We start from the raw sequence: 16,148 nt of genomic DNA on the forward strand, positions 1-16,148 counted from the left end.
CATTTATTCATTAATATTGATCTTCCAGAAATATTGACTTGCGCAGTTGATGAACGGCTTTGTTTCTCATTGCTTACCTACGAAAAAAAAGCTTGTCAGTTTGAAGTACAAATTGCAAAGACGTTGTTGCGAAGTATTGACATTTACTTTGTTTGTAATATTATTCATTTACAATGGAAGATATACGTTCTAAATACAAATCTATACAGAATGGTGCTCATCATATTACATTAGATTGTATACATCCTCAGGTAAGCTTTGTTCAATTTTTTTTTAGATATAAGATGATAGATGCATTACAAAATTGGAAGACTACAAATGTTAATACAAGGCATTTTAACAAATTGTTAGCTAGAGACTACTGTGTGATGAAGAATAAATAAAGAATAAAAATACAACTTTTAATATCAGCAAAGGATATCGATGTGTGTAGCATTGTTACTTGTTTACAGTTTGGTTTATTTCTACATGTCTGTACCATTGGGACATACAGCCAACACACGGTTCTCCGTATCATGTACATCCTTATCCCTCTCCTATTCGCCTACAACATGCTTTTACAGCACAGACCAGTCCAAAGATGTTCCACCCAAAAGGACTTAAACCTCATCGTGTAAGTTCAGTAATTAATTATAACTTATTTTTCATGTTAATATTGATTGTCTAATTATCTAATGAATTAAAAAAAAATTTCAGGATTGCAAAGTACTTATTACACCAACTGAGAGTCCTATCCTTGGTCGGGCACTATGCCTCACACCTCGGGGCAGTCCGATTCCAGGCCATATCTCTCACCTGAATGACAAATTCCAAGATTCTCTGACTATTACATCTGACACTGATGCTTTAGTCGCCAAAATAAGTGCCATGTTTCCAACTGTCAGTGAGACGCACATAAAAATTTTGTTAAAAAAGTAAGTTTGATTTTCTTTTTAATATGTATTTGGAATGTAAAGTGTTAGAGCTTTCATGTACCTTAATTATTCAGATACTACAACCGAGAAGCAGTAGTAATAAGTGCATTGCAAGTTGAAAAGCATCCTATAACAACACCTGGTCCTCTAAGCATGTCACCTTCAATGGCACGTCTCCAGAAAGGTGCTGTTGGTGTTTACTCCGCCATGCAACTTGCAAAAGGAGGATCATCTATGCATGGGTCTAGTCATTTGACGCCTCTTACTGGAACACCACAAGGTAAGCATCATATGTTGTTAGTATAATATGTAAATTAACATGTTAACAAGGACCAAAGAAAACATGTTGGGATTGTGTGGAATATAATATGCAAGAAAGGGTAATTAAACCATATTGCAATTTATAAGTTTCTTCCCCTGTACACCTTATCATCATGATTATCATCATTTTCCTGATTTTATCCCCCTCATGAAGGATTGGAGCAACAAGTTTAACCTTCCATATTAATGTTTTCTGGCACTCTCTTCTTGATCATGTTGTCTTTTATGTAATCTGTGAACACATTCTTACCTAGTGTTATTTACATTTCAGGTTCTCCCTTGCTACTTAGACCGGCTTCAGGGGCATCAAGCTATTTCGGCATGGCAAAGGCAGTTGACGGCCAAACAAAACATCAATCACCTAAAATGAAACTGAAGTATGTATCCATCTACTAAAGCTAGTCAACTAACAGATATTATTCTTTTTGAAGGGTTGAAAATAAAATTAATATTATTTACAGGTACCTTAAAAGTATTTTTCCTAAAGCTGAAGAGACATTAATTCTGGATATATTAGCAAATAAAGATGACAATGTGCAAAAGGCAAGCGAGGAACTTATTGGTATGGGTTTTACTAAGAAAGACACTTCGATACAGAAGAAAAAAGACAAAGAAACACCACAACCTGTAAAGAAAGTTGTTACTATAATGAAAACATCAGAAGAAAAAATACAATGTAAGTTAGACATATTGTTAGGTAAAGTCAGTATATGCTGTAATTTTTATCAAAAATATTAATTTATTTACCTTGTTTGAAATATTTTAAGAAATTAAATATTAATATTAATTATTTTATTTTATTTGTAAGTAAATTTTCTTATCTGACTCTTGTTTTCAGTAAAGCAAAAGCTACAAAAAAAATTTAAAACAGTAGCAGAAAGGGTAATATCAATAGCTTTGGAAAGTGTTGATTTTAATGAAGAAAGAGCCGAACAAATATTAAATGCTGTGGTACAAGAAGAAGAAGCACCCAAAGTTACTAAGAATGTTGAAATAAAAGAAACACGTCGCCCTGGGCCTGAAGAATTCACCAAAGGGTAAGTTCTTTATAAAAAAAATTATTAATTTATATTTAAAAATCTTCTAAACTTCTTACAATTTTAATGAAACTTAAGACTTAAAATCTTTTATGACCTAACTTTTTTAAAGAACAGTTTTAATCTGTAAATAAAGGTTTATAGATAACGGTAAAAGAAAGTAGGATATTAAGATAAATTCTAATAATTCAATCTTTTATCAAAGCAAAAGCTTATGGTATTAAATGAGATTAAAAAAAACAACAAGACTTGGAAAACTACGGCAATGGTATTTATTTGTCAATATTTATCTTTAAGAAACTCATTCTCATGATATTCATACACTTATATAGCTTATTATGTCTATCAGAAGATGTATTTTGACTTGTAGTTTATCTATTCAAAGTAACATAACTAACTTCCTATTACAAGAGTAATACAACACTTCGATTTTCGGTAGTATCAAATAATGCTCAGGTTAAGGTTTGCTGGTCATAATTCCTGATGCTTACTACATAAACCTAATACCCAGTAGCTTCTTAGCTTCTCACACTATAAAAATACATGAATATTGATGGTTTCTGTAATATACAATAGTGTTCATGTTAAATGACGACCATCAATCTTTATGTGTTTATCATTTCATAAATATATAAACGGACGGAATTGATGAGCAAAATCATAGATCAAGTTAGATTTTTTGGGTAATCGAGGCAAATAGTTAAAACTTATTAAATAAAAAATGTATCATTGTACTCAACAGTGACTTGTGATTTGTCATATTAGAGTTTATTACAACAATTTCGCATAATCTTAAATGCAAACATACAATCGATTTTCTGTATCTATTTTTCTGTTAACACATTCAATGCCACCAACTCCCTTGTCTTATAAAACAATTGGTAGTGGCATGAAAGTATTAAAGTCTAAATTAATGCCATCAATCGTATCCGTATCGTTGTCACCTCACACATAACCTGGGTGCGGCCAGTGTGAGCGGCAGTGTGGAGCAGCCGCCGAGCCGGCCGCCCCCCGCGCCCACCTCGCGTCGCATCAAGATATGGACCGAGCATTTAAAGTACGTCTTGCATGCTTACGTGTCTCCGTTTCTACCTGTTGACTCCGGACAAAAATTCTGCTAAATCAATATTGCAATGTCTTAACAATGGTTGATATAAATTTCTAACTAATCGTGTCTTTTGAAACCATTACGACTGCTTTATAATAGCAGAATTTAACCTTTTGCACCGTTTGTGTTGGGAACACTGCTTGTGAACGTTTATCTGAACTTTCAGTCGGGTTTTGTAGTCTTATTGTGAATTATATAGTTTTTATGTTTGTGTGGTAATTGTAGTTTTTAAAATATGAGGAAAACACGGATTTAAATATTATACTTAGAAAAAAAGAAGTAAATTTTATTGAATAAGTGTGCATTCGATGTTATATTTAGCATGGATTTTGATTGACAGTTCTATGTTGCTTAATAGTAGTAATATCTCTTTCAAATTAGACATTTTAACTTCGAGTAATGAATAAAGTGTAAAATTTTACCTACACCGCTCAAACTGTTGGTTTCTGAGACCAAAACCCTTGTAAAACATCATCCCTGCTATTTTCTTTGAAATGCAGAAAAAAGTTATGTTTTAAACGGAAATTCTTGTTCTCAGAAACCCACGGTAAATTGATGTGTCTGTTTCTTCAAATGTGCTAGTTATTGTGTGGCTGAAGAGGCTTTACTCGTATTTTTGTGTTATATAAATTTTCAGCAGCACCATGACAATTATCGGTAAATATAATCCATACTTTGTTTACTAGATATTTGTAAATGATTTTATCTTGGAGTGATTAGGTTAGGTAGTGGTTACTAGTATTTCCCTATTTTGACAGATGTTTGAAAATATTAGTTAATACGAAAAATAGTGACGTATGTTAGATGTTACAGTCAACATAGATTTCATTAGTCATTATCATAACCATTGTTTCTTTAGCATCGTTAATGATTATCGTTTGAATCCCTTAGCACTTAGTACCTGCATTTAATTATATCATAGTTGTAAACTAAAAATATCTTAGTTTAGCAAACTTTTAGGACAACATTAGGCTCAACAGAAGTTTCAAATTGATTTTAGTGACAATAGATACTCATGCTTATAGAAACTTTTATTTTGGTAATTAATTTATTTTGATTTATATTTCAGACCAATATTAAAGACGAGTACAAGTGTGGAGCCTAAATATAAATCGCACTACCGTATGGCAAATAATGGTCCTAACCCATCACTACGACAAGGACCGAAGGATAGTCTACTTTTGTAAGTATTTCTTAACAAAATATTCTAATAAGAAATATTGTAATCTTTTGAATACAGATTAAAATGAATATATAAAATAATGTATCATAGTAATTCTTGTTTTAATTAAATTAAAGTAACCAACTTATTGCAGGGAAGATTACATGACGTGGAATGGACCGAACCCGGAACTAAGAAAAGGCAGGACAATCAATCCTGAAGGTCCAGAGAAATGCGAAAAAAAGTTTAATCTTGCTCGAGGACCAGCCGACCTCGCGAAGGGGCCAGCTGATATTGCAACTGGTTCGATTTATCAAAAATTAGCTAAAAAATCAGCTAAGATGTAAGTATTATGTTTTACTATTCAATATTTTAATATAATATCACAATATATTTGGAAATTGCAATAAAAAATATCGATTGTAAATCAAAGAAGATGGCACAGATCAAGGAATCTCATTTAACAAAGTTCTGGAACCTGTCTTTCCTTTAATGTTGTGGAGAAATATTATGTCGTTTTTATTTTATTTTTGATATTGACATAAAATTATTTTCAGCGCCATTTAAAATAAAAACACCATCAGGATTGCGAAGAAAGAAGTTAAAATATGTTACGTTATATTTTTGTGAAGTTATGTTTTTGTTTTATTGTATCTTTTTGTTCGAAAACCTTATTTAATCCAATGCTTACAAAAAGTATTGGTAAAACCAACAGTAGTATTTATTGATTATTTGACAAAGTCTTCCTACAGAAGCCAATATTTGTTAATTCTTTACTTAAAATAGCTTAATTCGTTTTGAACAAACATTAAAATCGTGTTATTATTAGAAGGCAATTGTCTATCTTCAGGCGCAATTATCAAGTCGCAAATTAGGCGTTTTGAGACCGTTGTGTCCAGATATGATAAAAGCGTTGTAACCTTTAATATAAATAATGTACATTCCATTTACATGCGTTAGTATATACATATATGTTAAATATTTATTTTGGAGTTATTTTTATTAAGCGTTACGTAACAGCGATATATGTAAACACACGACAACGATTTTTCAATTTATCTATTTACTTGAACTGCATTTAAATTTTTAAAAAAGTCTTATTCTTCATTAATACCGTGTTTCTGATATAAATTTTTAAAAAAAATTGTAGTAGTTTTTGAAATTTTCACTATTGATATTTTAAACGAGTATAGAAATAGGCATTTTGTTAGTTATTGTTACATGACACTGTGGATTTCTATTGACTAAAAATTTGTACAACATATAGTCAACCCTCTCAATATGTTGAACAAAAGAGATAACAATAACATTTTGTACCGCAGTGGAAACCCAACCAATTATTATTTTGTGCCAAATGTTAGTTAATTATGCCCAATTAACTCCCTTTTGATATAATTTATTATATTTAGTATTAACTCTATTGTTTATTGTTATAGTTTTTAATCTACAAATTTGAATTGATATAAGCCAATTTTACAATTTTGCTAATGTTATTCGGCGGTAGTGCAACATTCTTGCAAATTCCGTAGTTTACCTTAGAGACAAAGAATTTTCTTACAAAAGATACCTCATTATAAGGCCTTCGTATTTATGAATCAATGATAAGTATTTTAGGACGCTTTACTTTTAGTAATAATATTTACTTGTACGCATTAGATTATATAATAATAGTTTAGATTCTTCTTGCAATTTGAATTTGTCTGCACGTTCGTTACATTTAAATATAATTAGTGATTCACTTCCAAATAATCTTTAATCGTTATTCAATTTGTAGAATAAATATTTCTTCCTGTTTAAAGTAGATTAACTTTTCTAATTAAAGGTAATCCAAACTTGTCATTAAAGTAAATGAAAATTATTTTTATCGTAATTTAGTATCAAAGGAATATTTTTATATGATGCAATGAGTGGTAAAGCCAGCTACACACCTTCTGTTTAACAGCACAGTTTTTTCTAAACAGGACATTGCAACTGTCAAGCTGTACAGTTTTCAATTTTATCTAAATTCAATGTGTATAGCCGGCTTTACTTATGTATATTAAAATTCATTGTAGAATTTACAATATTGCATACTTAAGTGTAAAAGTCTAAAGGGTCAAGTAAAAAAAGCAATACATTGAATTTGTATATTTTAACTATCTTTTTCTAGACTCTGTTAACTAATACAGTCAGACCTGGATAAGGGAGAGTCCAAGGGACGCAACTTTTACCAAGCGCATATGACGGTCGTGCGACTGACCGAGGACTCGCTCAAAAGAGTTTCTCGTCTATCCAGGTTCGACTACAATTCTGAGAAAGTTGCAGTACATTAGTACTTTTTATATTATGGCCAATCTAGTAGTTATTTTTACTAGTTTTAGGATAACTCAGTATTAAGCTTATATTGAAACAGCTAAGAATTTAGACAGTATTGCCAGTTAGATTTAAGGTTGATTCTGCTCAAAATATCATTATCTTAGATATAGTGATTAGCTCTTAGTTCAGTTTTCTCAAGATTTCTATTTTTAATTCAAAAACATGAATACGTTATTATGTTAGCAATAAAAATTCATCAAAACAACAGTGCATTTTTTTGCAACCAAGGACAACGAAATTTAATGTGTTTTCTACCTCAGAAAAGTAACTAAGAAGCAAGAGAATTGTCCATCAAACGTATGATTGGTAATACAACGGCTCTATGTTTGTTGACGCGAAAAGTTCCTATGCATAGACCGTATGCAGACAGCAAACAAACAGTTTTTCGTTTGGTTGTTACATACACAGCAATGTGTTGCCATGCAGTTGTTGGAAGTTGTCTATTCTCTTGTCAGAATTAAGCGTGAGAAATGCCGCTGTTCGTAATCGCTCATGCGTAGGGACTTAATGCTCAGGTCAATTGTAAAAAGCAATAGATTTCATCATAATGTTCATTTCTATTGAATTCAGTAGTTTTCTAGTCAATTAAGCTAAGAATAGATTGTAGTTCTACTTTCAAATTTCATATTTTTGCGACAATTGTAAGTCTTTTATCGAAATAAACATTTTGGATTGCCAAATATTGTATTTTCTTTGATTCCATAATTTTAGTAAACACTACGAAATATTTACGTTTTATCTGACGTAATTACTGCCTAGTTACATGTCTCCTGCAGGAATATAAAATGCTCTTTTCTATAATTTTAAATGCATCAATATGTTTTAATGATAAAAAGGTGTAATAACAATTCTTTAATAAATAAAAACAATTATTCCAGAAGGAAAAAGGCAAAAAATCATTAGATAACGCAATAAGGAAACAATTTAGATGAATCAATTATTCATATATGTAGATGTAAGGATTTGATTCAACTAAAGCGATATCCTTCTCCAATTGTCGTAGTTCTTGTTCCATTTTAGTTTTCCTGACAATTTTTGGTATCGTGTCCGTGAGCATTGGCAATTGTAGGAAAGCTTTTTGCATTAATTGCCAATTTTGCTTCAGATCCTAAAAGAAGACGACAGTTTTCTATAATTTGTAATAAAGATCGAAACCAGTTTCAAAAAACTAATTTTTACATACAATGCCAGAGCTATTGTAATGTTCTACCTTGTCTATGGCATAATTTTAATCGAAGTATTGATTTCACTTCCCCCATTAGAGGCCGTGTTATCAACACAAAATGTACTGCAGAATTAGTAAGTGGTATGTTCCTCCCTCAACATAAACCGATGACCTGATCAAGTTAGCTGGATAAGGTTCGTACAGGATTGGGTATTAGGAAAATTGATGAGGGAGGCCTACTTTAAGCAGTGGATGACCTTAGGCGGACCTTAGACCTACGACAATCATGACAGATGTAATCAGTAAATTTTCAACTTACATCTAAAAGTTTTTGTCGCTCCTGTTCGTTGATGAGCTTACAGAGGCTTTCTTTGTTTTCTTCGGCTAACCTTATTTTTTCTAATCTCCTCTGAATCTTTCTATTTCTTTTCACGAGGTATTCGGGCATCTGCCCGAAATCCGGTCTGAGACAGTACTCCGGAACTTCACCAGAACCTTTAATTTTCTTTATATGACCATCTCTCGTGTCCACTAACCTAAGTATAATATTAGGAAAATATGAAAATAATGCTTAAGTAACCGACATTTTAGTATGATGCGAACAGGGTATAAAATTTAATTGGTTTTGTTTTGTAGAATTGTGTAGTTGTGTGAACTGTGTTTTAAACTAGGTACACCTAGTTTAAAATAGTTTTTACCTTGGTTCAACTGGTCGCGGTTTTGCTTTTAAAACTGCTTTCATATTCCGTACTCTAATATTGACTTTAGGCTTTTCCTTAGCCTTTTCTGGAGGCGGACATCTAGGCACCGCTGGTAGGTTGCCGATGATGCACTTGTGGTCCGATTTTTTAGGTGGCTGACCGATTCCTTCGCCTTTTTTTAGAAATTGATCTGGCGGCTTCAAAGGCGTTTCAGCGTAACCAAAAGTACGTCTTCTTTGAGGAATCTTAGTTTCTTTGAGCTCTCTTTCCAGTTTTGATTCATACCTATAAATGAACGCGTTTGAGTAGTTTTCTTTCTGTTAATTACTTACACTTATTCTAGAACGTAACTTTTTACTCATTTAGTATAACAAAGATACGAGTAACATATAGCTTAATAGTCATATTACAAATTGATGAAGTTTATTTGCATGTTTTCTGCATTATTTTGCTTATTATTCATTTTGGTAATATATTGATTTACCGAGGTGTCTTCGGTGGTTCCGGTGGGGGCTTATCGAGTATTCTATAGATAACTTCGTCATGATGCGTAATTTCCACTAACGACATTGATTTTGATTTTAAAGAAATATAACGAACTTAAAATGGGAAAATAAATTCAGATTTAATATACAGAATTATAAAACCTTATTAAATGATACCAAGAATAATACTATTTTAGTCGCTATGGAAACATTGAATTTAGACTTTTGTCAGGTTTTTCGGTTGCTATGGACGGGACCAGCCGGGATTTCTCCCGGACATTGTTGCTGTATCCTGGCTGGGGAAAGCGTTCTTTGATTTATATACTAATGTAATTTTACTTGATGTTGAAATATAATTAATTGTTAATTATTACTTCTATAAGAAATTGCCATATGTGCCATATTCATTAACATATTTTTCTATGTAGCAACATTAAGGAAGCTGTCTTTCTAACAAAAGTCATAACAAATATCAATACATGAATACCGTTCGGATCGGGTGAAAAATATTTTTAGATTCCCCAGATTTTATTGATGTGTTTCAATTTTTCCTGTAAGCGCTAAACATCTGCGCAGTAACGTTTTATTATGTTGAGTGGCCGGTTTCGGAGTAGCATTAAGAGTTATTGGAGTGTGGGGTATGGAGCTAAATCGTTATCCAGTAGAGATGTTTTAGATCAGCATGAGACGTTAAGTGGGTGTTTATCGACTTTACCAAAGAAAGCGAAGGTTGTAATATGTGGAGGCGGAGTTATGGGGGCTGCTGTTGCCTACCATTTGGCGAGGCGTGGCTGGGGAGACAAGACTATCCTTATAGAAAAAGAAAAGTAAGTCAATTTAATTTATTTATATTTCTTCATATATTTTACATTTTATGAAATGTATAAAGTGTAACAAAACTGAAAATATGGATTTAAATATAGCATTTAAAACATTTACCTTCCTTGCTTAAATTTTTATATGATATACCTATAATATAAACCATGTCTCAATTATTAGACATTTAAAATATTTTGTTTCACCAACATGATAAAAAATAATTGAGAACATATTAGATAAATCTATATTCAAATTCCACATTATGTTTGGCTAAGCCCAATGGACTCACTGCCCAAAGTAGGGTGTGGTCCTCTAGCAATATGGCCGACAACTCAACCACAGAAGAAACCAATTGTTATAAAACCAACACAAGAGATCTCTCTTGTGTTGGTTCTTGATTTCTGGTTTTGTGCCCAAGACCCACTTTGTTGTGGATAATGTGATTCACAAAAAAGGTTAACATATCTTGTTTAATATAGCATTACAATGTATTCCTGAAACGAAAACATCCATAATAGCTGTAACTTTAATCAGTAGAAAATTAGTCCTTCTTACATGCTGTTTGGATAAGCATTTGGTGTGGGTCCTAATCCGCCTTTTAACTATTATATTATTGTGAACCAGTATGGAATTGAGCAAAAAAGGTTAAAAAATAATTGGACGCAACCAACAAATAAAACTCTACTGTGGAATAGATTTTGATAAGATACTGAAAGATTTTTTTTTAATTGCGAGACAATAGTTGGCTATTCCAGAGGCGATAATATTTTTGGTCTTTGGACAATTTGATGCACGATGTAAAAAAAATTGTATTATTATGGTCCAATAAGAACAAACAGGATTTCTATTTGTAGTATTATTTAATAATGGAGTAAATTTGTAATATACAATGTATTTTGTGCAGAGTCGGCACCGGTAGTCGATGGCATTCTTCGGGACTGGTTGGTGCTTTCAAACCGTCCTTGGCTCAAGTAAAGCTTGCTCAATCATCGATTCGTCTATTGCAAGATTTGGAGGCGCGTGGGAGACCGACTGGGTGGAAGCAATGTGGCTCACTTCTGCTTGCAAGAACTCGAGATAGGATGACAGTTTATAGAAGAATGAAAAGTCAGTCAGTGTATGTATATCAATAATAATATATCATCATCATCATCATCATCAACCTGCTCTTATCCCTATCGAGGGACGGCGCAGTATGTACTACTCCTCCATACATCTCTATCAGCCGTCATATCCGAGTCTACCCCCTTCTTACGCATATCCTCTTTCACACAGTCATTCCATACTTTTTTGGACTTCCTCTACCCTTGTAGCCATCCACATTTAACCTCATTCGTTTTTTGCTTATATCATCATCATCCCTCCGCATAACATGTCCAAACCACGCTAATCTTTTACTCCTCCATTTCTCCATCACTGGCGCTACTTTCAAACTTTCTCTTATATACACATTTTTAACATATTCATCACCATCAGCTCGAGTTAGTCTACTGATGAACGTTCGTCTCCTCCATCGATTGGTCGGAAACGAAATGTAAAAAGAGAGATTTGATAGGTTTTAATCATTTCTATTAGCTAATTCATTTATTTAGCATAAGGAATATGTGCAAAAAAGAGTGGTCCAAGGATCGGTACATGACGGTTCTTGGATAAAAAAAAACATATCTTAGTACGTTACTAAGTAACCATTTATAACTACCTACATTTGCTAGTTGAAAAACCATCATCATTAGATAACTAACTTATTTAAAAAAAAATTCTCTTTGTTTCAAGCAAATTCCAAATAACTAAAAAATCGTAAAATAATTTAGGTTTTCATTAAGTCGTATACTTTATGTTAAAATTAAATATTTTTTATAAGTATGACGCATGATAAAATACAATAATAAAATCAAAGTAAAACATTTTTTTTAAAGCATAACGAAATTATACAGGATAGATACATTTCAAAAGAACTGCGTAATTTTAGACGGGCGTCTATGGTGAATCGATTGGATGCGCAGATGATGTGCGCGGTGGACCGGCCCCTGGTTCTAGGCAGCTAGCTGTACCCGTGTAGATTATTGGGCGCCGCCCTGTCGCGACTACGGTGTTCAGTGAATACGTCATGTCACAAAAGATTTATTTAAAAAATATAACCAGTACACCTTTATCTACGAAATACGTTAGGCTTTTCTATCGTCGTCAGAAAATTAAATAAATTGGAGTTGAAAATGTGCTGCCGTGGAAAATAAATTATTCATTGTTCGGAACAGTTCCTGGGGTATTCCGTGTGAGCTAGTGACGCCGAAACGATGTCAAGAAATATGGCCAATGCTCAATGTAGAAGATATACTCGGAGGATTATGGATTCCTGGAGATGGAGTTGGCGATCCACATCTGCTGTGCATGTCATTGATGCGGGAAGCTGTGGAGAATGGTAAGTTGATATTAATTCTTACTAATATTATAAATGCGAAGTTTGGATGTATGGATGTTTGTTCGTAAATGTATTGCATAATATGTTAATACTTGTGAAAAATCGATACTTACGTAACGCTTTGTAGGTGTGGGCGTAATGGAGGACTGCGCAGTAACGTCGGTCCTGTCTGAACACGACAAAGTCTGCGGCGTAGAAACTGATCATGGCGCCATCGAATGTGAATATTTCGTCAACTGTGCTGGATTTTGGGCTAGACAGGTAATTATTTTTATTTTAGAAGACAAAATATTCCTTTGTTACATATGTGCCGCATATTTGATTTGATTTATTAGTTACTTAGTACAGGACTTTCATGATATTTTAGGATATTTTCTCAAAAGTCTTTTTATTGTCTTAGGTTGGTCAACTTGCGAAGCCCCAGGTGAAGGTGCCGCTGCTGCCTTGCGAACATTACTATCTGCATACGAAAAAAATCGACAACCTAGATCCAATGACGCCAGGTGGGTACTTGTATACATTTATAGGAAAGTCCTGTTTTTGGAAAATAGGGCGATATGTTAACGCAGATTCGATTGAAGAACAGTTTTGAATAGAATTTTTATTTCTTTAATTTATTCTGATTACAAATATGAGAAACCTGGTCGAGAGGGCGACCGCTTTTTATATTATAAACTAGCAGTCGACTGTAAATCAATTTTGTCCATTTACTTTATAATAATTTTATTTCTTGTAGTTCGCGACTTCAATGTTCATATTGCATAAGAATCGGAAGTTGAATCTAGTGTGGAATTACAGGTTTTATCGTTATTTTTATTAATATTAGAATGACGAGTAGTAATATAGAAAGTAGCCTGTTCACGATCATAGATGGCGGTAGTAGTCTTGAGATGTTCCTGTCTTTTACTCTTATGATTAAAAAAAAAGTAAAGGAAATTTTATTACGAATTTCAAAATTTGAAGTATTAGTAGATAAATGTAGATAAATTTGGTTATCACAATATTTTATTGAAAAAAAGCAAATTGCTAAAATGTAATTTTGTTACAGTGGTACGAGATCCTGATGGCTACATCTACCTCCGTGAACGCGACGGCTGCATTCTTGCGGGCGGGTTTGAACCAGTCGCCAAGCCGGTGTATGAAGAAGAGAGTAAGTATTTGTTTTTTTATACCAATAAGCTGATCTAAGACACGATGGAAAGGTGATGGCCAGATCTACAATGAGGATGTCGAGAAAAAGCGAAGGTGAAAACACTTAGGAAAGCAGTCAACGCCACCAAATGGAATACTAGCTAGGGAGAAAGAGTGTTGAAAACTACACTATGGGATTGATTAATTACTGATTAATTAAACAAATCAGAGTAATTATACTAAATGTGCAACTGCACAGACTTTCCCAAACTGGATCTCAATAGCCTTAGAACACATAGATTTTTTTGATGTGAAAAAAAAGTTAAAGTTTGCTAGTGGAAAAATATATTGCTATGGGTTTCTACTACTGTGAATTTTTTATTAATACATACTTTAGTTTTTGTTTTGTCAAAGAGAATGTAAATTTCATCTAACACGGATTGATACACATAACACTTGAAGTGGTATACTGCGTTTTTATTTTAATTACGATGGCCTGGCGGTAAAAGCAATTTTTGCTACGTATCTAAAGTATTTGAGGTGTTTAAAGACGATCGCACATCCATCTTTAACTAAAGTTGTATTCAAGTATATCGAATTTTCCTAATGTTAGTTAATTGCTACGTTATATATATTTATCAAAGATATTTTAAAGATTTTGTGAGGATAGTGTTTTTTGAGAGTTACATATATGTCCCGTTCCTTTGTCTAAACTACACAACTTGAATCATTTTGAAGTTTCGAAGATTCGTATTTTTTGGTAATTCATACGTCTTTATAATGTTCGTTATTACGGCTTTTTAATTTTTAAACAATTTACTATACCATTAAAAAAATTGTGTGCGCATTTTATGGAAGTAATATTTCATCACAAAATGGCGTCGCTTCTTTGTTGGGCGATGTTAACTACGGAGATGCGCGTAGATTTCAATCTGTGCATTCTGCGATGCGCTGCGCAAACAAATCAATAATGCCTAGACTTGCACCTGCCCGGCGAAGTAGGTCGCGCAGATCGATTCAGGCTAGCTGCTATCGCCGGTGCCTAGACTAGCTCAGTCCGCCTCCCATCTTCAAGCTGACGCGCAGTGTTCAAGAAGTCGTTGCAATATTTTATTGTTCAAATAATATTTTTCGGTGTTCGCGAATCTTTATTAGTTTTCTCATTGCGATTTATATTAACTGTCGCGATTTGTTTTATTTTACAGTATATATTGTGCACTGCAAATTTGAAGCGTACCATATTGCCTTTGTCTTTTCGATAGAACAATGGAACAAGGGCTGGGTTCGGAGGTAATTGATATTACCTTAAATATATTAGAATAGGATTTATTTAAAAGCGATTACTTGAAATTGAAGCGCTTGCGGGTTTTTATTGATGGGATTTTAATTTTCTTTTTTTTTGTCAAGTTGGGAGTGCACTGCAACGATGCGTCGCCGAAGACTGGGATCACTTCCACGTACTCCTGCAAGAGCTGCTCAAGCGGGTACCCAGCCTTAACCAAGCGGTGCTGCACAAACTTTGCAACGGCCTCGAAGCATTCTCACCAGATTGCAAGTGGATAGTCGGCGAAGCTCCTGAGGTAAGTTACTACGAAAATTCCGCGTTTGTCGATTGCGTCCTTTGTCTTATATCACGTTCTGTAAAAGATGATATTTTATTGCGTGTCACGGGTTGATCATAAAGTAATTTATCATAAAGCAAATATTAAATCATCAGTATTTTATGCCAAAATTCTAATTTCGAAATTGCGTATTACGTAACATAAAATCTATCCGCCCCGCCCATTTTCCCGGGTCCCGTTGCGCGTATTGATTTGCGCCATGGAGTGGCGCACCAATAGACATGCGCGGGTGGCTCTCTATTATCGTACCTGAAGTATTGATCAAGCCGCCGATTTCATATTCCTTTGTTCGAACATCGTTACGCAGTACCTGTTACTGTGAGAGGATTCATATTTTTATTTCGTTTTGGATAGCTATTTAATACAAGACGTTTTACTTAATACCGATAACTGAAAGGTAGAAATAATGTATTAAAGACATGGAACACGCTCGAAAGCCAAAGTGGTAGGCAGAGATACGGGTTACAGATACGGACTACGCCCATGGTGTAAAGGGGTGGGGAGAGATACGGATTGCAAATTTAAATGTCGCCTGCACCCCCAAGGGGTAGACAGAGATACGGATAGCAGATACGAACCACGCCTGCACGCGCAAGTGGTAGACAGAGATACGGATAGCAGATTCAAACCACGCCTGCACGCGCAAGGGGTAGACAGAGATACGGATAGCAGACTCGAACCACGCCTGCACCCCCAAGGGGTAGACAGAGATACGGATAGCAGATACTAACCACGCCTGTACCCCCAAGGGGTAGACAGAGATACGGATAGCAGATTCGAACCACGCCTGCACGCGCAAGGGGTAGACAGAGATACGGATAGCAGATACGAACCACGCCTGCACGCGCAAGGGGTAGACAGAGATACGGATAGCAGATTCGAACCACGCCTGCACGCGCAAGGGGTAGA

The 16,148-nt window shown here is 34.1% G+C and overlaps 3 protein-coding genes across 7 annotated transcripts in view; 2 read left to right on the forward strand and 1 right to left on the reverse strand.

Annotated features, from left to right (window-relative positions):
- Nucleotides 1-7,619, forward strand: LOC106126380 (uncharacterized). Of its 4 annotated transcripts, none has more exons than XM_013324012.1 (11): nt 1-251; nt 494-613; nt 697-914; nt 989-1,194; nt 1,507-1,612; nt 1,697-1,911; nt 2,074-2,272; nt 3,243-3,329; nt 4,450-4,563; nt 4,697-4,885; nt 5,100-7,619. In XM_013324012.1, the coding sequence occupies exons 1-11, from the start codon at nt 174-176 to the stop codon at nt 5,107-5,109; spliced, it is 1,542 nt and encodes a 513-aa protein (XP_013179466.1). In that variant the 5' UTR covers nt 1-173; the 3' UTR covers nt 5,110-7,619. The 4 variants fall into 4 exon arrangements, 3 of the variants coding, with proteins under 3 accessions (XP_013179466.1, XP_013179467.1, XP_013179468.1); XM_013324014.1 differs by having other exon boundaries at nt 169-251; nt 453-613; XM_013324013.1 differs by lacking the exon at nt 3,243-3,329 and having other exon boundaries at nt 2-251.
- A 117-nt stretch (nt 7,620-7,736) lies between these two features.
- Nucleotides 7,737-9,454, reverse strand: LOC106126382 (enkurin). Its single transcript, XM_013324015.1, has 4 exons — nt 9,248-9,454; nt 8,761-9,048; nt 8,382-8,598; nt 7,737-8,005 (listed from the first exon to the last, which is right to left on the reverse strand). The coding sequence occupies exons 1-4, from the start codon at nt 9,331-9,333 to the stop codon at nt 7,835-7,837; spliced, it is 762 nt and encodes a 253-aa protein (XP_013179469.1). The 5' UTR covers nt 9,334-9,454; the 3' UTR covers nt 7,737-7,834.
- A 254-nt stretch (nt 9,455-9,708) lies between these two features.
- The window catches only part of LOC106126415 (pyruvate dehydrogenase phosphatase regulatory subunit, mitochondrial), a 12,275-nt gene continuing 5,835 nt past the window's right edge, over nt 9,709-16,148 (forward strand). For both annotated transcript variants that reach the window (XM_013324071.1, XM_013324072.1), the window contains exons 1-7: nt 9,709-10,075; nt 10,972-11,184; nt 12,323-12,486; nt 12,614-12,747; nt 12,887-12,989; nt 13,535-13,636; nt 15,025-15,197. In XM_013324071.1, coding sequence (XP_013179525.1) covers nt 9,837-10,075; nt 10,972-11,184; nt 12,323-12,486; nt 12,614-12,747; nt 12,887-12,989; nt 13,535-13,636; nt 15,025-15,197 — 1,128 coding nt within the window. In that variant the 5' untranslated portion in view covers nt 9,709-9,836. The remainder of the gene's footprint in view (nt 10,076-10,971; nt 11,185-12,322; nt 12,487-12,613; nt 12,748-12,886; nt 12,990-13,534; nt 13,637-15,024; nt 15,198-16,148) is intronic.

The sequence above is a fragment of the Papilio xuthus genome, unplaced genomic scaffold, assembly GCF_000836235.2.
Source record: "Papilio xuthus unplaced genomic scaffold, Pxut_1.1 DF825017.1, whole genome shotgun sequence".
Classification (NCBI taxonomy): Eukaryota; Metazoa; Arthropoda; class Insecta; order Lepidoptera; family Papilionidae; genus Papilio; species Papilio xuthus.

Bases quoted from the DNA above. Each gene is read 5' to 3' on its own strand.
- LOC106126380 (XM_013324012.1), top strand. From the start codon at position 174: ATGGAAGATATACGTTCTAAATACAAATCTATACAGAATGGTGCTCAT. The intron at 2,273-3,242 runs GTAAGTTCTTTA...GGGTGCGGCCAG, and splicing joins CCTGAAGAATTCACCAAAGG to TGTGAGCGGCAGTGTGGAGC. The intron at 3,330-4,449 runs GTACGTCTTGCA...TTTATATTTCAG, and splicing joins ATATGGACCGAGCATTTAAA to ACCAATATTAAAGACGAGTA.
- LOC106126382 (XM_013324015.1), bottom strand. From the start codon at position 9,333: ATGTCGTTAGTGGAAATTACGCATCATGACGAAGTTATCTATAGAATA. The intron at 9,049-9,247 runs GTAAATCAATAT...GTTCATTTATAG, and splicing joins GAACCACCGAAGACACCTCG to GTATGAATCAAAACTGGAAA. The intron at 8,006-8,381 runs GTAAGTTGAAAA...GTCTTCTTTTAG, and splicing joins AGCGACAAAAACTTTTAGAT to GATCTGAAGCAAAATTGGCA.